This window comes from Schistocerca nitens, chromosome 2 (genome assembly GCF_023898315.1).
Source record: "Schistocerca nitens isolate TAMUIC-IGC-003100 chromosome 2, iqSchNite1.1, whole genome shotgun sequence".
NCBI classification, from domain to species: domain Eukaryota; kingdom Metazoa; phylum Arthropoda; class Insecta; order Orthoptera; family Acrididae; genus Schistocerca; species Schistocerca nitens.
Window position 1 is genome coordinate 185,718,835 of NC_064615.1, and position 23,276 is coordinate 185,742,110.

General features: G+C 42.4%; 1 protein-coding gene across 1 annotated transcript in view; it reads left to right on the forward strand.

The window, feature by feature from the left end:
- The window catches only part of LOC126234906 (voltage-dependent T-type calcium channel subunit alpha-1G), a 790,867-nt gene that overhangs the window by 593,497 nt on the left and 174,094 nt on the right, over positions 1-23,276 (forward strand). The window contains exons 20-21 of the mRNA XM_049943646.1: positions 5,391-5,590; positions 13,632-13,802. Of these exons, the coding sequence (XP_049799603.1) occupies positions 5,391-5,590; positions 13,632-13,802 (371 nt within the window). The remainder of the gene's footprint in view (positions 1-5,390; positions 5,591-13,631; positions 13,803-23,276) is intronic.

Sequence of the window (23,276 nt, forward strand, 5' to 3'; positions counted from 1 at the left end):
TCCCCCAGTCCATTTCCATTGATCCTCAGCGAGATTCGTCCGCCTTCTGGTTCAGTTTCCCTAACCCAAGACAAGAGATTGCACTGACTACCTCATGATGGTCATAAGGAAGGAGACGGCTTTTATCGGCAGCCATTCGATCCTCGCGTACGTTCGCCACCTATGGCGAATTAATTAGACATAACAGATTTCTTGCAAAGAAATTACCTAAAAAATCAAGGGGCAGGTTCTGCACGTGCATATTACAAAGTGCAGCAACTACAACCAACTCGTACAGATGGCGAGAGACAGAGAAGGATCGCTAAATCAACAAGACATTGCCTTTACTATCTGATGATCCCCGACCCAACCAAGGTTTTCGAGGTTTCTCATAGATGTAAGACAAGTGCAGCAGTTTGTAATCCGCTCCCGATTTATTCCCAATTGCGAACACATACACCTACTTCTGATGTTCGTTTAGGGCGATATACAGTTTTACTCACCATGGTTCCAATCCCTAATTTCATAAGATTTCTCTCTATTGGGTGGCAAATACCAAAACTGGTAATCCCCTCCCATTTATTTCCAGTTGGGGAACGCTCTACAACACTACCAGACATCCTGGTATTTGGCTGAATAGTGCTAAGGCTCAACAATTGAACTGGCAGGTTCTTAAACAGTCCACTATACCATCTCGGGTACAGAATGGAAAAAAATGATAGTATGCACTGGCTCTTCTGTAGTTTCCGTCAGAAAATACTAACGCACATCTTGTTTCCCATCTAACAGAAGAGGGCTCCTGCGGGGTTGCAGGGGGGAGGGGGAAGGGGGCGGCGTATTGGAGCGTACAGAAGTAAAAGTAATTTTACTCTTACCAATCTACGATGTATTTCATGAACGGAATAATATATCTGTTTAAAATATAGTCCTAAAACACAATTGATTTTGATAAGAAGGTGAAGGGTTCTGCTGTTACTGCAGCTGATCGTAAGACTAACATTTCTATGCTGATGAGACTGAAAAGCAACAGTATGAATTAACTGAAGGGAAGGCTAGAAAGACGAGAATTACTGCGTACTACAAGAAGGCGGCATTAGTTCGGAGACAACAGACAACTTTCAGCTCGAGACATTTCGAAAGCGCAGTTTCAAGGCGGAGGCTCCCCTGGATGAATGTAAAACCCTCGAACAGCAACACTTGTACGAATACTGCAGCAAAAATGTGTAGGCTGACAGAGTTTTCATAAAGAAATTACGGTTAGCAGAGTATGTCATGTTCAGCTATTTAGAGTTAGACGATAAAATTTTCAACCGATGAGCACGTAGTGATTATGCACGTTGTGCAAGCCAAGCAACAATGATTACCACAGAGCCAAATACGAAAAGTGTAGAAGACTAAGTTTGAGAAGAAAGAAGCGTTATCAGGCGCTTTACTGACACTGCTATCGACTGTTCACGACCCCAGGCAGGAGGTGATTCGTGATTCATCATCATCAGACAAAGAGCTCGTCAGTTTATTTAGCCATTCATCCTTTGATTGCTGTTATACGTAAGTGTATATTTACAATAAACAGTTGCAGCATACTTTACAATTTGAGGACTTATATTATTTTACAGTGGATTTACTTATGTAAAAATAATAATCTAAAAACCATCGCCAGCGAAAAAACCTTCTGCTGGCATAGCGATCCAACTCATTGAGTTCCGAAATGATAACTGTACTGTTCACTGTATACAAGCATGAAGGACGAACTGAAAATGCTCCGTGTGATCGAAATTTACCGTGCCAACAAAAAAAATGAGACCACGTGAAATTTCCAGTGGAATATCCTCAAACATCCTCTACGTACAATACGCTTTGTTTCACGCAAGCTTTATTTGCTTTTTGTTCTTTAACATAACTGTACGTGCAAACGTTTTCTTGAAGATTAAGATAAAGAAAGAAGAGACTTTAGCCAAACTCGACGGCCTCCAAAAGAATTGTTGGCTACTACTTCCACACATTTGTGAAACGATGCTTCAAATGCTTCATAGAGCAGGGAGAGCAGTATGCTGAAAAAGGGCATTATTTTTCTAGATTATTTTCTTTTTGTGTAATTTTCATGACGAACTGCCTATATGCTCTCGGGTTCTTCGGGCGACGTTCGTCTGATGATTTTACTGACGTTCCGCCAGCACGAGTGGCTGGCATTGTCAAAGCTTCAACCTCCATTGCCGGTGGTGAACTGGAACCGAGCTCGCGACCGCAGACTATACTGAATGTATTTGGCACGCCAACGTCCGAGGGAATCTCCGCGGTCATTTCCGGTGCGGCTTTCTGTTGCTACCTGCGACGGTCGTTCGCTGCAGCACGGGAAGCCACGATCCGTTTACCTAAGGCTTTCTTCGTTCTTGTTGAAGCTATTCCCGTGTTTTTGTATTTCTATAGCTTCTCTGAACAAGCGGGTGTGATAGCGCTTCTCTACGGCCAGAACTTCCGTGTCGGCGAATTTTATTACGTGGTCGGTTTCACTTAGTGCGTGCTCTGCCACGGCCGATTTCTCCATCTGCCGCAACCTGTAATGTCGCTTATATTCTTTGATCCTGGTGTTGATTGATGGTCTAGTTATTCCAACATAAACCTTTCCGCATGTGCATGGTATGCGGCATATTCCCGACATAGCAGGTACGCACAGTATAGTCTGCGGCCGCGAGCTCGGCTTCAGTTCACCACCAGCAATGGAGGGTGAAGCTTTGACAATGCCAGACACTCGTACTGGCGAAACGTCAGTAAAATCATCAGATGAACTTCGGCCGAAGAACCCGACACAGGAGCCAATAGGAAGTCTGTCAACAAGTAGCATTCAACTCCACCAACAGCTACATCTGCACCCTGAGGAACCCAGTGAATTGCGTGCCTAAGGACGCTTTATATTACGTAAGGGGCTCAAGAACAGTTCTTGACCTGAAAGACGTTTCTTGAAGTTTATTAAGCAAACTATTACAAAATCTACACTGTAATTCGTCGTTTTAAACCAAAAGTCTATTGTTTTCCTTGCCAGTCAATTATTCATGTGATCACACGCATCGCTTCTTTATACAAAGTCAATTACCGTAGTTAGTCGGCATACCTAAATTTTGGTTTCTTCTGGGATGAACAACAGATGTGTACGAATGTTTTTGTGATGCATGCAAAACTAACGTGATGGCAATGAAACAGAAGTCAATATTCAACCACCGCATCAAGAATTTCTGTATATTTCATAATTCCGCAACCATCCGTTAAACGTCAACTTTCTCCCCTTTTCGACGACTTTCCGTGAGCCTTTTGATGAACACGTCAGAATATCCTGTATCCTTCTCGTCGTCAGCGTTTTCACCGACTCTACATGGCAAACCCAAAGCTAGTTTGGATTCCATTGATGCCTCTTCTCTGAAAATGAGTAGTATGTTGTGTTAGATAACAACTAATTACCCCTTACTTATTCCACCGGCTTAAGTGGACAAGCCTCTTAGTAAAATGAGTTGTCATTATTATTAAGCGACTAGGCAACTTCTTTGAGGCGCTCGTCCGCATTCTAGCAGCGAGATGACACACCCATTCAATCCAACAGTCCCATTATAGATATTACTACCATAATAGAAAAATCGAAAAAAATTAAGCATGATACTCCAACGAGAATTGAAATCTGCATTACACCCATGAATGTTTTCTATGAAAAGTGAGTACTGGGAGTTATTTAATTGCATTTTACTCAAGTAATTTAATAGTAAACGTTTGAATGAATTCTGTTTCCAGTTCGTGGTAGAACTACTTCATATTTAAAGGTGAAGAGAAGTTTATTGCAGACCAGTTTTCAGCTTATTAGATCATCATCAGGTCATAACAGACTAGTGTCCCAAAAACACTAGTGTGCAAAAAACCAAAGCCAATGTTTGTACTTAAATTAGTCTCCATTACGTTGGTATAATTTAAATTGTAATTCATCCACTATTATTAGAAAATGCTCTAATTATCGTAATATATTTCATACATAAGACGAGTGATGATTACTCGATTTGACATATTCTGACTAATGTCATGACCAGTGAGTCTGTATGTTAGTAAAAACTTTCGTTTCCAAGGTTTTGTACCTTGCACACTAGTGTCTTCGGTGAATGTTAGTCAGTAGCTACCTGGTAAGGGTGCAATGACTTGAAAATCGGTTGTAAGAAATAAATAGTGGACCAAAACTCAATTCGTTCGTCTTTCTCCCTTTAATAAACATCTACATACTCTTAATCAGTTTTTGACGTTCATTTTCGATTTATGTGCAACATTCACACAGCTGAAACCCTACATTAGCTTAAAGTTGATCACATGTTTATACCAGCTTTACCTACTACTAATCATGTGTAGTTGTGGAACCCTCCTCAAATACAGAACGCACATTTCAAATATTTGTTTAACGGTTTTTTTAGACAAATCGACTGCAATACTATTGAGGAAAAATAAAGCGAGAGACGTAACGTATAAAACAAGATAGAAACAAAGAGATATTAGCAACACACAAAAGAGAGATGGAAAATAGAAGGTGCATAATTCCATTTTGGGAAAATATATGAGAGAATTAGATTTAAATTAATTTATAATGTCACGTTGTGTTTTGTGATTGATTGAATTGTGGGTCGTTTTATGCTTGTACAACAAGTTATGCACTTAAGAAAACCAAGAACGAAGCCACTGTTTAATCTCACTACAAACAGTTTTAGATCAATTGATTGATGTTTTAGTTGTGACACAGATATGTGCAGGTGCTCCCGTTACCGAAGTTCTATTTATCCCTCTTTATTTCATATTTAAAGCTCTCACAAAATAAAATAACGTTTGCTGATGTTGACTTATATGACAGAATAAAATCGTGTGCGGGACCAATACTCGAAGTAGTATCGGCTTTTCCAAAGCGAAAGAACTCAGCCACTCGTGAAGGAATTATTGGACAGTTTTGAGAACCGCAGTAACTGAAAATCTTACAGTAAGTTAGTATTCCTGTCTGCGCCAAATTTACTCGGATAAGCAATTATTTCTTAAAAAAATTGCCTCTTGTGTAATTTACTCAACTGGAGGTAGACTCAGATACTTACCCTCCCTCTCGTCTGTCTATCGTCCTCTCTTTCTCTCTCACGCACACTCTTCTCTCTCTCTCTCTCTCTCTCTCTCTCTCTCTCTCTGTCTATCTCTCTCTCTCTCTCTCTCTCCCTCTCTCTCCTCTCAGGGTCGTCTGTCTATCGTCCTCTCTTTCTCTCTCACGCACACTCTTCTCTCTCTCTCTCTCTCTCTCTCTCTCTCTCTCTGTCTATCTCTCTCTCTCTCCCTCTCTCTCCTCTCAGGGCAAGCTCGGTCCAACTTGGAGTGACCACTACTCAACACTGACATGTTTACTTTGTTGGCAGACATCCGAGCAAAGTGTGCCTGGCCTGCTGAAGCCACCCAACACCAAATTCAGCGGCAACGGCGCCAGCGGTCCTGGCGGCAGCAGCTACAACAACCACGGCAACAACCACAACAATAACAACGGCCACCAGCTGCATCAGGGCCGGCGCGTCAGCTTGGTGGCCATTGTCAGCTCCCGGCGGGAGTCAACGGCTTCCAGGTGAGCGAAGGAGTAAACTCCAGGCAGGCTAAATGTCGTGATAAGCTAAGAATTCTGCTTAAGAGCACCACACTGCATATTCATAATCACTATCATTATTGTTATTCTCATGGCCTGTCGAGATTAGCACGCTAACCTTCTTCGCTTGGTGGATTCGTAATAATATGAATACATATTTTGTATTGCTGTAGCTATATCAAACAGCGTTTGGATATGATGTGAAGTTCAAGAATTCGATATCACCACATTTCATCAAAAGAAAATCTTCCCTCGGTTTCTTTCCACATTTGATTTCTGTACGTTGCGCACTTTCATTTCTTATTCGTTACCGCTTTTATACTGCTGTCCTTCCACGTTCGGCAACTTAACTTCTTAAAAATTACGCGTTGTAACACCTATTTAATACATTCTCGTCTTAATCCTCTGTGAACTATTACTTGCATTCATTCCGAATGCATATGCGTTTCACTCTAGCGCTTCTATCACAGTTGGAAACACGGGTACCGAATATCTTCCCGTTAATTTCTCAAGTTTGATAGTCTTCGATTAAAATCACCTTCATATTTTCCTTTAGTTTCTATTCTGCCTACATCAGTAGTTCCAAACCTGGGGATGATTACCTCTGAGGGGTAAAATGAAATGTTCTCAAAGGTAAAACAAAAGGGCTCGATTGTGCTTCTGACACGAAACTAAATTATTTTCAAAAGATTATCACTATCTCGTACGAGTGTAATACTGATTGCAGAAGTTGCGAACAATTACATTTTTCTCAAATAGTAGCATAACGCGTGACTTGAGGAGCGCTCTACCAAAACGACGGTTCGGTAGTTTTGATAGAGTACATACATGACGCAGTAAATTGTCGTGTTACCGGTGATAGTGGTAGCATTGGTACGGAAAGAAACTGGGAGCTGAAGACTTCTGGTTGTTTTTGTATGTTTGTTTCACACTTAATCAGAACCGCACTTCGTTCAGTGTTATTCCATTGTGTATCTGTAATTTTATACTCGATAGAACTCTCTTCGTCATGATCAAAGGCAATTGTTTCGTGTTATTAGTGATAAGAGCGAGCGAAACTATTTTATAAATAACAGAAATGCATTTCATATAAGCTCGACGAGCTATTGATGCGATGTTTGATATGTCCCTGTTTTACGTAATTTTTTTTATTTATTCTCCAGCGCTAAATTTTAAATTTCATTTTATACTACAAATCCCTCTGTTCTCAAATAAAACCTGAACTGAACATTGAATGTTTCAATTTTGCTATAAAGACGTTTTATTTTGAATTAACAGACAGGAGGATAATTATGTAGAACAAAAGCATTCTGTAGGTCACGCGGCCCTTTACATACCCACACCCAGTTTCTAGACGGTTCACCGCTGCCGGTTTCTGGGGGAATCTAGTAAGACACAGATCACATACGCAGACAAGGCGATGGAATGAGACCACGCCCGATCGGTATGCAACACACCTAGTGTACATGTAACGCGGCTACGATCTGACGTCACCAGGGCTGCTAGGAAAACCACCGTAGGTATGATAGTCTACGATAGCCTACGTAAGTTTTACGACTCTACCCGTGACACAATGTGGTGGAGGGTAGAAACGAATGTCTGAATAAAATGTTCCTTTTTATTATATAAGCTACACACATACTTTCGACTGTGTACTATGCTTCCAAGATAGTAAAACTGAGACATAAAAGTGTCTTATGAAAACACATTTTTCCAAGTTGGTAGTTCTCACAATGGACCAGAAATTGCGTCATTATTCACTTCTCAACGGATAAACGAACTTATTGACAGCATAACACAACAGTACCTACGTAATGGTTACTACATTGCAGTAGGGCCTGTATTGTTCTTATCATTAGCGGATGTGGCCAGAAACAAAGCATTGGCAGCCCGAAGTCTTTCCATTTCTGTCAGTTCAGAAGTAAGGAGTCCAGCAGGCAAGTCATTTACAAACAGTAATTCTAGTGTACGCATTTTAATTTGACTTATTTTAAATTAGGAAGCAGTGTGTGGATGAATTAAGTGTCGCTAGGGATAGGATTGGTGCAAATGAAGTATGTTAGCTTCTTTTTCTGAGAAGGAGCTGTAGACGGCACTTGCGATGCATTGAAAGCTGCTTCATCACCCTACAAAAAAATGTTGCTAGTTCTAAGTAGTACCAGTAGTATCTCTGAATCATTGGTTCCTGGTTCTATAAAACACCTCAAGAACTAAATATCTTTTATTTTCGTAACTTTAAAAATAAACGTGTTCACAGAAAATTCTTTTTCATTCTAAAGTTTAACTGATGATAGGAGAAGGAGGAGGAAGGAGCATGGGGGAAGGGGCGAGGGGGGGGGGGTGCTAGCTAATATCTGATTGCACTCAGCGGTAATGGTCTTAGAAAGGTTGGGAACCACTGATCTCGACTATGTTGCTAATTAAAAATTATATTTAAAAATTTTACAAGGCACTGATACTATTGTTATTTCTAATGGTACGTCATAAGACGAAATATCATTATAATTACAAGAAGCTTTCACCTACACCGAAATCGTTCTTACTCTCAGAAGATGTATTTCAATACATGTTTCTTCATTAACATCTAGTACAGCAGTATCATTAGGTAAGTATTGAGCATTCATTCTTCTTCACTCCTTCATTTTACCCAAGTTTCTAATACTTTCCGTATGACAATTACATTATACCGGCCAATGTGATTGTGACTTTTTTTTTAATGAGGGCACAAGACGCAACTTATGACCATCCATTTGCCCCTTTCTTTCTTCCTTTCAACCTTCACATTGCGAACCCACAACACATAGTTATTAGTTATTGTTATTCACATTACCCAGTTGTGCACGTGTCTCAACGCCAGTTCAGAAAGAAGGCAACAGCGACTACTAGGGAAAATTTCAGGGGCCTCGAAGTGCATATTACTGATCAAGTGTCAAACGAATTGACGCAATTTCACTTTTTAAAAATTAATGCTGATTGTTTCAGGAAGATCTTTCTACCACAGTTTCGGGGTTTTCTGTCTGTGTTTAATGTACAGAACTTTTCATCGAGACCAAAGATAACTACGAGGGGCGTTCCAAAGTAATGTAATGCAACACATTTTTTTCTGAAAGCAGACTGGTTTTGTTCAGGCTTTCGATTCACGGTATTATTACCCATTCCTTTGGCATCAAAGCCCTAGATTTCAACATAATCTCGGTTCAATCCGATGACGTCACGCCACCTTACTGGGGGGGGGGGGGGTACCACTCTACTAGTCAATGTCGGAGACAACTTTTTCGTGCATCGATAACTTTCCCAACATGCATGTACTGCCTCCTGAACAGTGCATCCTTTATTGCGCCAAGCAGATGGATGTCGGAAGGTGAGAGATCCGGGCTGTAGGGTGGATGGGGCAGAACAGTCCAATGAAGTTGACCTCCTCTCGGGTGGGCAGACTCGTGTGAGGTCATTCGTTGTCACGGACAAGAAGTCTGTTAGCATTTTTGTGGCGACGAACACGTTCCAACACCGAGCGAGGTGACGCAGTGGTAGCACACTGGACTCGCATGCGGGAGGACGACGGTTCAAACCCGCGTCCGGCCATCCTGATTTAGGTTTTCCGTGATTTCCCTAAATCGCTCCAGGCAAATGCTGGGATGGTTCCTTTCAAAGGGCACGGCCGACTTCCTTCCCTAATCCGATGAGACCCATGAACTCGTTGTTTGGTCTCTTCCCCCAAAACAACCCAGTCCCACGTTCCAACATTGCAGGAGTCACAGCTGTGTGCGGCTGGGAGGCACGCGGGAGACTGGACAGATTTGCGCGACCTTGTTGCGATAACGATAGACGCCTCGCCCAAAGACTCGCCGTGCTTCTGTTCCCTGTCAGGTCTTCGTAGACATTCTCCAAGCGCCTACGATTATCTGCAATGCTCTTGTTTTTTTCTGCAGAAGAAACTCAATGACAGCTCTCTGCTTGGGACGCACATCTGCTACAGACGACTCTTTCAAGGCTACGTATAGCGCCGCCACCTATCGGAACTTCGTGAAACTAAAGGAGATGAAGAGGAAATATTCCACGGTGCCCCAAAATAAATTCGCATTTTTAACCGAAATTAACCGAGAAAAAAATGTGTTACATTACTTATTGAACGTCCTTCGGTCCGTATCTGCGCATATTACACTCATGCTCATAAATTAAGGATAATGCTGAAACATGGTGAAACACCGCTCTGGTGGGCGGTTTTCGAGTTCAGATCACCTCGGAGTATGACCATGCAATGCAGTTGACCTGCGGTCGTCGCTCGGTGGCGCTGGCAGCAGTCCACATACGCAGAGATGTGTTGGTGCATGTCAGAGTACGGTGAAGCGAGTATGTGTGCAGACGTTTTCAGACGTGCTAATGGTGACTGTGTGTTGAAAATGGCTTAAAGATCACTTATTGATAACATTATGAGGGGTAGAATACTAGGGCGACTGGAGGCTGGTCAAAAACATCAGGTCGTAGCACGGGCCCTCCGTGTGCCACAAAGTGTGATCTCAAGATTGTGGCAACGATTCCAGCAGACAGGAAACGTGTCCAAGCGCTACAGTACGGGACGTCCATAGGTACAACACTACAAGAAGACCGATATCTCACCATCAGTGCTCGCAGACGGCCACGGAGTACTGAAGGTAGCCTTGCTCGGGACCTTACCGCAGCCACTGGAGCAGTTGTTTCCATACACACAGTCTACAGACGACTGAACAGACATAGTTTATTAACCCGGAGACCTGCAGGGTGCATTGCACTGACCCCTGGTTACAGGAGAGCCCGTAAAGCCTGGTGTCAAGAACACAGTACATGTTCATTACAACAGTAGTCCCAGGTTATGTCCACGGACGAGTCCAGGTATAGTCTGAACAGTGATTCTCGTCGGGTTTTCGTCTGGCGTGAACCAGGAATCAGATACCAACCCCTTAATGTCCTTGAAAGGGACTTGTATGGATGTCGTGGTTTAATGGTGTGGGGAGGGATTATGATTGGTGCACGTACACCCCTGCATGTCTTTGACAAAAGAACAGTAACAGGTAAGGTGTACCGGGATGTAATTTTGCACCAGTATGTACACCTTTTCAAGGGTGCAGTGGGTACCACCTTCCTCCTGATGGCTGATAAAGCACGGCCCCACCGAGCTGCCATCGTGGGGGAGTACCTCGAAACAGAAGACATCAGGCAAATGGAGTGGCCTACCTGTTCTCCAGACCTAAACCCCATTGAGCACATCTGGGATGCTCTCGGTCGACGTATCGCTTAAAGTCTTCAAACTCCTACGACACTTCAGGAGCTCCGACACTCACTGGTACAAGAATGGGAGACTATACCCCAGCAGCTGCTCAACCACCTGATCCAGAGTATGCCAACCCGTTGTGCGGCCTGTGTACGTTTGCATGGTGATCATATCCCATATTGATGTCGGGGTACATGCGCAGGAAACAGGGGCGTTTTGTAGCACATGTTTTTCGGGACGGTTTTCTCAATTTATCACTAATACCATGGACTTACAGATCTGTGTCGTGAGTGTTACCTACGTGCCTATGCTATTAGCGCCACTATTGTGTAGTGCCACGTTGTGTGGCATCACATTCTGCAATTGTCCTTGATTTATGAGAATGAGTGTAGATTAATTTTTGTAGAAAGGAAATTCATACACTGAGGTGCCAGAAGTCGTGAGATACCTTCTAATACCGGACCTCCTTTTGCCCGCCTTAGTGCAGCAACTCGACGAGCGTGGAGTCAGCAAGTCCCCTGCAGATATATTGAGCCATGCTGCCTCTATAACCTTCCAAAACTGCGAAGGTGTTGCTGCTGCAGGACTTTCTGCTCGAACTGACCTCTCCATTATGTCCCACAAATGTGCGTTGGGATTCAATCAGGCGATCTCGGTGGCCAAATCATTTGCTCCAATTATCCAGAATGTTCTTCAAACCAACCGCGAGCAATTGTGGCCCGGTGACACGACGCACTGTCAGCCACAAAAATTCCATCATGGCAACATGAAGTCCATGAATGGCTGCAAATGTTCTCCAAGTAGATGACCATAACCATTTACAGTCAAAGACTGGCTCAGTTGTCCAGTGGACTCAATCCATTCCATGTAAGCACAGCCCACACCATTATGGACCCACCACCAGCTTGCACAGCGCCTTGTTGACAACTTGGGTCCATGGCTTCGTCGGGTCTGCGCCACACTCCAGTCCTATAATCACCCCTTACTAACCGAAATCGGGATTCAGCTGATCAGGCTACGTTTTCCAGTCGCCTAGAGTCCAACTGATATGATCACGAGCCCAGGAGAGGCTCTGCAGGCGATGTCGTTGTGTTAACAGAGGAACTTTTGTCTGTCGTCTGCTGCCATAACACATTAACCACAAATTTGACCTCACTGTCCTAATGGATACTTTCGTCGTGCGTCCCATATTGATTCTGCGGTTATTTTACGTAGTGTTGCGTGTCTGTTACCACTGACATCGCAGGATTCGCGATGAATGCAAGCTAAGTAAGGAGCCAATGCAGTAGAGTACTCTCTGTAAAACCGAATTGGTATCCCATCAGGACCTGGCGATTTATTTATTTTCAACCCATTCAGCTGCTTCACAACCTCAGGGATATCTATCACTATGTCCTCCATACGGGAATCTGTACGAGACTCAAACGGCGGTATGTTTGTACGATCCTCCTGCGTGAAAGATTTCTCGCAAACGATGCTTTTGGATAGGGTGGATAGTAATGTGCGGCTGTTTGCTGATGATGCTGTGATGTACGGGAAGGTGTCGTCGTTGAGTGACTGTAGGAGGATACAAGATGACTTGGACAGGATTTGTGATTGGTGTAAAGAATGACAGCTAACTCTAAATATAGATAAATGTAGATTAATGCAGATGAATAGGAAAAAGAATCCCGTAATGTTTGAATACTCCATTAGTAGTGTAGCGCTTGACACAGTCACGTCGATTAAATATTTGGGCGTAACATTGCAGAGCGATATGAAGTGGGACAAGCATGTAATGGCAGTTGTGGGGAAGGCGGATAGTCGTCTTCGGTTCATTGGTAGAATTTTGGGAATATGTGGTTCATCTGTCAAGGAGACCGCTTATAAAACACTAATACGACCTATTCTTGAGTACTGCTCGAGCTTTTGGGATCCCTATCAGGTCGGATTGAGGGAGGACATAGAAGCAATTCAGAGGCGGGCTGCTAGATTTGTTACTGGTAGGTTTGATCATCACGCGCGTGTAACGGAAATGCTTCAGGAACTCGGGTGGGAGTCTCTAGAGGAAAGGAGGCGTTCTTTTCGTGAATAGCTACTGAGGAAATTTAGAGAACCAGCATTTGAGGCTGACTGCAGTACAATTTTACTGCCGCCAACTTACATTTCGCGGAAAGACCACAACAAAGATAAGATAAGAGAGATTAGGGCTCGTACAGAGGCATATAGGCAGTCATTTTTCCTCGTTCTGTTTGGGAGTGGAACAGGGAGAGAAGATGCTAGTTGTGGTACGAGGTACCCTCCGCCACGCACCGCATGGTGGATTGCGCAGTATGTATGTAGATGTAGATGCTGCTCGCGGTCGTTAAGTGAAGTCCATCTGCCACAGTGTTGTCTGTGGTGAGAGGTAATGCCTGAAGCTTAGTATTCTCGACACACTCTTGACAGTGTGAATCTCGGAATATTAAATACCTTAACGATTTCCGAAACGGAATGGCCCATGCGTCTAGCTGCAACTAACATTCCGCGTTGAAAGTCTGTTAATTACCGTCGTGCGACCATAATCACTTCGGAAACTTTTTCACATGAGTCACCTGAGTACAAATGATAGCTCCGCCAATGCACTATCCTTTTATACCCTGTGTACGCGACACTACCCCCATTTGTATATGTGCTTATCGCTATCCCAAGACTCTTGTCACTTCAGTGTAGAGTGCTCGTTCCTGGGAGTCCGAAACGAATCCACGGCGAGCCCGTTCGCCAGCCTGACCTAACAGCTTGCTGCTTGTCCTGCAGCACCAGTGGGAGCCGCGGCTGCCCCTGGAAGCTGTCCCGGCCGTCGCTGCGCAGGAGGGCTTCGCGACGCTCCTCGGACGCCGACGACGCGTCCGCCGAAGCAGACGCCGACGCCGCGCTGCCCGTCCTCAACAATGGCCTCAACAACCACAACCACCTGGCCAGCCCTACGTGAGTACACAACTCACCTTGCTTGCTTACCAGTTGATTCACTGCTCACCGTGCGTCAATGTTCCTCGGCACGCGCGTTTTGAACGGTGATCCTGTATGGGGTTTTGATACATCATTGCCCGTTTCAGCATTACGTAATTTGTTTCTTGGAAGGGCTAGAGGCCAATAAAACATATGTTGCTTAACACTCTCACTACTACAGACGTGGTCTCTGCATTCCGTGCTGAGCACAGTTTTGTTTAGGCTGTACTGATCGCCAAATGCTAATACCTGTGCTGCATTCCGACCGCTACGAAATACTTATCATCCGACTTTAAGAATACTGATAACTGAAAAAGACTGATTTTTTCACATTGATTTTTCCGCATCTTACAGTCTAATATCTTCGCTCGGTATAGGAGAGAATTTTTATTCGCTACACGTAGTAGTTACTGCGCTACATCAAATGAACTGAAACACTGCTGTCTGCTGAGGTAAAAAATGCATTGTCTAATCTTTGCTTAGGGTTGATTTCAGCTCATAAATTTCAGTATACAAAATATAGATAATATATCTAAATTTTATTTAAAATTGAGAGCAAAATGATATCTTATTTCATTTTCGAGGTATTGAGTTTTGTATCAGACAGACGACCGCAGGAGCCACGCAGACTTCCATCCCTGCAAATGGGGAATCATGTGCCCACAGCAATAGTCGTATTTCGTAAACGGTTCAACATATCGGAATGAGTTTTTTTTTCCAATTGATAGCACGCAAAGAGGCATATGTGTTGTATGACAAATACTCCAAACTGTTTTATTCACCAAGATATGAAAGTAACTCGTCCGCAGCACTGAAAGATCAGCGATTCAGGACGCATTCAGACGTCAACAGCACTGTAGGAAAAGGCAAGCGGCGCGCGTTTACCCGTCCACAGCACCTGGGGAACAGTGGAGCAAGACGTGCATAGACATCAACAAAAACGAAAGCAGTATGTGTTGTTAAAACGTACATCATACAGAACGATGCAATTATTCCGATCGTAGACAACGCAATGGACAAGCACAACTATTTCCGTCACTATTTGCACTTAAACAAAACAGTACAAACGAATAAGCAACATTGAACCTTCCTTCTGCGAAAGAACGCATTTATGAAACCCTAGATCACTTGAAAGTGTAATTATGTCTGATAAACCAAATTTTTATTTTGTGCATTATTCGTGGCTCTATGGTTCTTAGCTACAAGCAACATGACACGCTGGTGCGCAAGGAAGAAAATAACTTCCGTAAGATGAATCACTACCATGTAAAAAACCTCAACGAAACGCATAGAAAGAACTGCTGCGGTGCAAAACATAAGGTAACTTGAAGAAGTACGCGCTTGAGACGATCGGAAATGACACTTTTAATCAAAGACATCGCGATTTATGACAGTCCCTGGGCATCACAAAAGGCAGGACGTGCTTATTAACACGGTGTGTGAGCATCTCGGACAGCAATGCACGCTCTTCCACGCGCTCCCATGCTGACCACAAGCTTGGTAAGGAATTCTTGAGGTAGGGCGTTCCATTGCTCCACTAGCGCGGTTGAAAACTTCTGGAAGGTTGCTGGTGCATGTGGACGTCCTGCAGTACATCTCTCCGACGCCTCTTGCACGTGCTCAGTGGATACGAACACGCCAGTTCATTCGCTGAACATTCTCGTTCCAACAGCTCTTCCACTTGCGCCATTCGATGCGGTTGAGCATTACAACTCTTAAATAATAAATTCAGTGCCGAATGTACCCTAGGAAGGGCGCACATGGAGAAACAGTACAGTTCCACCTTAACGTTCACCGGTGACCGTGCCGCGTTGAAAGATTTGGAGGTTAGTACGCCCATCAACAGCGTACCTCGCCATACAACATCACACAGACCACCAAAACGATCATGTTCGACAATGAAATCAGGACCGAATGCAACCCTGAAATGACGCACATGGGAACAGAGTACAGTTTCACAATGACATTGACTGGTGTGTGTACCGTGTTCAAAGATTTGGATGCCAGAACGATCATGCAGCGTTGTGCCTCCTCATACGATATCACATCGACTACCAAAATGATAATTTTCGACAATGTTCCTGGGTGCATTACCTATTTCGACCTCATGCCATATCGTTGTACTTCCAGAATCACTACTCATTCTGGATCTGCTGTCATATGAGAAGACAAACAAACCCACTCCCCGTTGACCCAGCCCCCATGCTCTTGGCACCATCGCAAATGATGTCATTGATGCGCAGGAGCCAACGGAACAAAACGCACTGGTCACTGGGCAAAGAGGCCAACCCTATGCAGTCCCCGTGCCACTGTGCAGCGTCAGATTACGTGCCTTTCAGTCCTGTTAAATGTTGTTGCAATTGCACCCACCGTTTGACGAGGGTCACTTCTTGCCACTTGCACAATGTAGGGGTCATCTACTGCTGCATCTGACCGTCGTCGACCACCTACTCTTCATCGGGCAGCAGTGCCTGTGATTCGGAACGCTCTCCATGCACGTGAAACAGTGCTGTGACCAGTATCACAGTCCTGGGCTACACCCATCACACTTTGTCCGTCTTCAAGTTTCCCTATAATTCTTCCCCGTGTGAAATCATCCAAATGTTGCCTCTGAGCCAAGCTGTAATGAAGGACACCACCATCCTGCAACGTAACTGCTTGCTGATTGACACACACTGTCTTTTCCCATTCGTTCAACTGCCTCGTTTTCGGGGCCAGTCTCTTTTGAAGCTACAGTCACGCTGACCTCATGTCATGCAACGTCCAGCTTTCGGTGCACCACTGGCAGGTATCAGCATTTTCATTCACTTACATCGAGTTGATAATATGTTACGTTACTTTATCTACCTCGTTCTGAAGTTTTGCAGAGCAGTGTATTAATAAATAATTTTATTTATGGATTCTTCCGTCGCTTCTTGATAGAACAATTCCATATTGAGGGTTGAATAACACTTACGCAGTTTTTTGTTCTACTGAATTTTATTTGTATGAACTAGTTTTCGGCTTATTAGGCCATCTTCAGATAACTACTGGCTATTGTTTACAAGGAGCTTGTGTTCTTACAAACCAAACATTCTGGACTAATAAGATACGACGCTCTTACATACGATCTTTAGTTGTGGTACTGTCTTTGGAATTGTGAGACGGGTTTTTTGACTTTTTGTTCCGTAAAACTGTTCTTTAACATAATAAATCACATTTTATGGTTTCTCAGTACCATGTATGACAACAATTAGAATTATTTAGAATACACGTTATTATAAAATTACAATTTTTTGGTATTTGTTGTGAACAGTTGCACTGGACACTAATTGTTGGTTGTAAAACAGCGTTGTTTTCTTTGGTAGTTGCATTTTGTTATTAGAAAAATTGTGCACTAATAAATACCAAATATTACACTGTCACAGTTGAGTTACAGTTAGGAATGTAAACATATAAGGGATAGTAAATTATATTGGGGCGTGAATTTGTTTACTATTGCGACACTTTGTGGTTTTTAGCGGGTGTACTGTATTGTGTAAAGTTTAAGAGTGGTGATGTGCTCAGTTGCAATTGGTCATTTGCTGGGAATTTAGAGCTACGTGTTTGTTAATCTCAAGTGCTTCTAGTAGGCTGAGTTTTCTGCCTTTATTGGCTATATGTAGCACTTCTGTGTGTGTTAGATATTTGTGTCCTTCTTTGAGCACATGTTCAGCAAAGGTGGAGTCTGATTTATTTAATCTCCAGCTGCGTTCATGTTCAGTAAGCCTTGTTGGTATGGCCCGTTTGACCAATGTATAGTTTATTGCAGACAGTGCAGGCTATTTTGTAGACCCCACTGTTGCTTAGTTTATCTGTTTTGTACTTGCTGTTGAGTAGGAGATTAGCTGCAGTGCCTCTTACATAAAAAGATGTTTTATAGTTTTGGGATTTTAGTGTTGTGGCTAGTTTGTCTGACAGCTTACCTAGATATGGTATAGTACACAAGCTCCTTATAAACAATAGCCAGTAGTTATCCGAAGATGGCCTAATAAGCCGAAAACTATTTCTTACACATAAAAATCAGTAGAACAAAAAACCGCCTAAGTCAGAGGTTCCCAAACTTTTGTTTGTCACGCCCCCCTTGCCGCAAAAAAAACTTCCGTGCACCCCCCCCCCTTAAAAAATATAGAGATTTTTAGTAATTATCAAGACACTATTGAAAAATTTGTGATTGTGATGTCATGTAACATGGTGGGCTGTTAACGTATCGAGTCGCAGTTATTACATCAGTCTAGTCTAGTGATTATAAGCCACTCCTAAAGCAAAGAAAGCCCTAGGTAAACAAGGAAAAATAGTTGCGACCTTTGCAGATTAGTGGATGCGGGCCATTATTTTAAGTTGAGTGTAGCTTAGTACTTTCACTCATAATCAAAAATAGTCACTCAGTCACGGTGTTAACGAACATCACTGATTTGTACGCCTATAGCGCTCCCCATTGTCATTGCCCATAGGTTGGCATTTATGTCAACGACGACAGTTACCGAACAGCGACAAAGGCCCAGTTCCCAGAACCAGACAAAAAATAAAAAATAAGTTTTACCAAATAATTTTTCAGACTACACAGAACTTTAAAAAATATGAATAAAACAACTTCCTTACCTCGATTACATTCCATTGCTGCACACCATTTCTTCACCAGTATACGATTTTAGGACTACTCTTTGCTTGCTATATCTAGGATAAACTTTCGCTGTGTCTTCATCCAGAAGAAATACTATTGTTAGTTGAAATAACATACCACACGTAACATCAGAATCCATAAGGATCATACGCAGTATTTATATTTAAATCAGATTCACTATGTTTATTTTATATTGTTTCTTCGAAATAGTTTTTGTAATTTTACAGTGTTACCTACATATAAGGATAGGAGGAAAATAACAAGTTCTCTTTTAATGTGACGTATTAATTATAAAAATATTATTTCCACACACATATGGCAAGAAACAAACAAATAAATCAATGTGAAGGATGAGCTTGCATATTTTTTACAAGATTTCGAATTCTTGGCTGAATAGTAGAAACTGCGCAACGTAAATCATTGGCAATACTGAGTTTGCTTCTAAGCTTATTTTTACTGCTGAAAATGCTCTTTCGCACAAATAAGTGCTTGAAAATGGTAAATACAGTTTCAGTGCTTGTTCTGCTGTGCTGGGATACACCGTGAGATATTTCACCCAAAATAAAGGCTTATCCATCTTCTCAAAGTCATACTTCGCTGCAGAATCATTTTTAATTTCTAAGACTTCCTCTTGTAGTCTGTCTGGCAACACATCCACGTCAACATGAAATGGATCCGTCGCTAACCTATAATAAATTTTATCATCACAACTGTTAGGGAAGTATCGTTCGAATTCATCAATGAGGTGCTGCAAATGGTTCGATATTTTACTCTTAGTATCAGTATCCTTAAAATCGTTTTGATATCGGGCTTCTTCCAGGACTCCAAACAATCTTGGAAAGCAGGAATAATTGCAGGCTAAAATTTTACGTTTCCATAGTTGCAACTTATCAGTAAACGCTTTGATGGCATCCCGATGAAAAATTATGTTTGACTCTCCACCTTGTAATTTCAAATTCAATGTGTTTAATGATTCGAAAATATCTGACAGATAAGCCAATGCAACATGAACACCGGGCTTTCTAAAGTCCATATACAATTCAGTTTGTTTTCCAAAAACTGTATCACTTTGTCTCGAAGTTCAAATAATCTCCCTAGCATATTTCCTTTTGAGAGCCAGAGTACTTCTGTATGAAATAAGTGTTTTATACTCTGCTCTCAAATCTTCAGAAAGAGCCGTAAATAACCTGGAATTTAACGCACTCTTTTTAATATGATTCACGATTTTGATGCACAGTTTCAAGACATCAGTGAGTTCCTTTGGAAGTGCCTTAGCTGCCAATGCTTGACGGTGTATTACACAGTGGATAGCAGTAACACTAGGGTTTTTTTCTCTGACCATCTGCACGAATCCTGAGCGACATCCAAGATTGATGGGGCGCCGTCTGTGCATACGTCTATCAGTTTCTGCCATGATAACTCATTTTTACAAACGAATTCAGAGACGGCTTCCATTATATGAATTGCTTTTGAAGTTGACTTTAACTCTGTAGGAAACAGCAACTCTTCTTTAATTGCTTCATTTTCTATATAGCGAACGAAAGCTAGCAGTTGGCAACAATTCGCAACATCGGTACTATCGTCTAACTGTATTGCGAAAAACTGCGATTGTTTGACGGCCTAACTAATTGATTTTGTATGTCTTCGGCCATATCATCAATCCGACGTTTCACAGTATTGTCAGAAAGCGGTATTTGTGAAAGTTTTTGTTTACTTTCTGACCCAAGAACAATATGAGCAGCTTTCAACAAACAGGGTTTGACTAGTGTCTCTCTGATAATATGACTTTTCTTGGCCCTTGAAATAAGTAGCAATAACTCATACTAGGCTTCCAGTACCTTTTCTGATGTCTGAGCGAAGGATCGAGCAGTGTCCAACTTCATTCGTTTCAAATTATCACATTTTTCAGCAAAAAATTCCTTCAGCTTCTCTTTCAATGCACCATGCTTTGCCCACAAATGGCGCTCCAGGCGAGGTGGTCTCATGGAATCATTGCTCAATACCTCATAGCAAATAACACATTGCGGCTGGTCAACGCCATTTTTTTGTATAGAAGCATAACCGTATTTGATATAATCATCATTATATTTACGTTTTTTCACGACACTCATGGTGAAGTAAAAAGAAAACAAGAAGTTAACAGTATAATTTCGCGCTAACACTGATTTTACTGGGGCACAACTGTGAAAGATTCAACGCGATTTCAGCAAAATCCAATACATAAGATGCGTCAACAACTGCAAGCAACCAACTGAAATAAAGGAAAGCTACTGTCGTCTGTCGGCACCTTAGATGACTGCCTGTGAGGAGTGGGGCGAAGAACGGGGAAGCCCAGCCGCAGCGCAGGTAGTCAGTGCACTGTCCGTCTGCGACCTGTGGCCGAGCAGGGCTCTTGCTAGTCAGAAACGGGCTTTTCCCGGATTGGGGCAGAAACAGCCCACAGGCACCCTAAGAATTTGCTACCTGTTCTGCGGTGCTGTTCTGAGCAGTGCAGCCTGGGGTTTTATGCGAAAATCGTTTTCGTGCCCCCATCTTTCGTTACTTATAAATGAAACGTTATAAGTTTTGAGATAACATCAATGAATTGGTTGTCAAATTTCACAGTAATTAAGTAAAGTCATGGATACACCTCATACATCGCTGGCAACTGTGCACAGTGCCAAGCAGTTATCTCTGTACTCGTGCTAAAAGAAGTCATTGTCGCAGCAGAGAACGTACACTAATTTCAAACGAAATTATGCCATATTTCAAAAAGGCAGAAGAAAAATAACTGTTTTGTCAGATAAGTAATCGGAATGAAAGAGCTGTACTAAAAAAAAATAGCCTCACTAATGGACTTCATTGTCTACCTAGCTGGGTTATGTTTCATTGTTAGCAGTCACGACAATGTTTCCAGAACGGCGTGAAATACTCTGTTCAGAACGAACACTTGTGCTAGTTTCGCATTCACGTCGTGCACATTTTTCTGGTGACAAAGGGCATAACCCTGGCGTCCAAATTACGAACCCGCCAGTTTGAGGTGTATACAGTCTATTAAAGTCACTGTAATCGCATCACATGGGGATCCGCGTGTTGACAAGGTAATAAAATGGCATTTTTGCGGTTACGCAGTATAAGTGATTATTACACTGATGAACATAGCCTACTACGGCTAAAAGTTATAACATGATTACGTTCAGTTCATGTGTACAAATGTACGGGATAGTTAATACCTGACTTTTCTGTTTTCCAATTGTCAGAAGCTGTATGTTCTAGGATAGGTTATTGAGATAGGATTGCGGGAAGTGGGACGCCAAACGATTGCATTTAGCACCATAATCTATCATTAATACCTGCACATTCATTTTTATTAAAATATCGATATTAAAAAGAAATATTAGGTTTATACCGCTAACTCCACCCGCGCCCCCCTTGCAACATCATCTTTCTATTAGACGCCACTTCGACTACCCTAATAGTCCTAATAGTCCTGCTAGGGAAGGCGAACCTCCAGTGTAATGTCGAACACGAGCCACTTGTTGTTCCCAAAGAATCATCCTGCGACCTCTTCGTTTCTAGTCACGAGCTTTACCAGTAGCCCACCATGTCCAACATCACAAAAATAGTTTACTAAGTCGTGACATCTCCATAATGACAAGGGCCGTAACTCTATGTCATACCTTGGATCGTTCGTTAGTAATGTACCGTCGTTGTCAGTTCATGCGCCCCACCGACGGTACTTAAGTTTGCCTGATAAAACTTATGGAACACGAGACGCTGTGATACAATTTAAATTGAAATATTATGACTACAACTTTCAGTGGAATCAGCTTCACGGTGTTACGGTTGGAGGAAAAACATGGCTGGAGTCAGGGAAGGTAACTACTCAGCCTTGATAATTCAGTCTTCAATCATATTGGCCTTGTCTTTCGCTGAAAAGTCTATCATAATGTGTCATAGGCAGAAAACATGTATACTTACAATTAATTAATCATCAGAAGATATACCACAATCACAGTTCGGACATAGGTAGGTTAATAAGGCTTGATTCTGCCCACATCTGGAATGGACCCAGTTCTTACATTCTTGATACTGAAGCCATTCTTCCCTAGAACGTGAATTACAGTAAATGTCACTGAACACTAGACAATAATACTCTAAACTGTCGTCTTCACTCTCAGACCTTTCACAACTCGTTTGTAAAGCCTGTCGTTTAACAGAATTCCCATTCCCTTTGCCTTTTCCCTTTCCATTTCCTTGTGTTGCTTTACCTTTCCCTTTTCCTTTTTTTTCAGTTTTTCATTGTTGTTCTTCACTTTGCTTTTCTTGCTTTGCTCTTCTGCTAACGTCTGCTTTACTGGAGTATCGGTTAAAATAGCAGGTTTCTAAGACGTCACTTATTTGTTCCAATCCTTAGTGGTGGAAAAGGACGTACTGCTTCTGGAAAGAAAGGGACTTGATCTCCGAGTTGTTCTTCTATGACACCAGAAGATGCGGGCAGATTAACAACCCCTGATGGCCCTGTCGCATCAACGATTTGTCTTGTATCTGTACTAATGTTTACAATTTCAGATGCATTAGCATCTATGCTAGTAATAACCTCTGGTACTGCTTCCGACCTATTGGTGACGATGTCATGTGAAATGCCTAAAGCCACATCTGATGCGTTTACTAAAGCTAAAGGGCGATGTATAGCATACGATGATGGAGTATAGTCGTTTTCTGTAAATAGTTGGGTCATAAGGTCAAATGTCAGCTTTTCTGAAAGTGCTCATTACCTTTATGCACGAGGTAGCGCGTATCTAATAACTTCTGGGATCTCATATATCCAC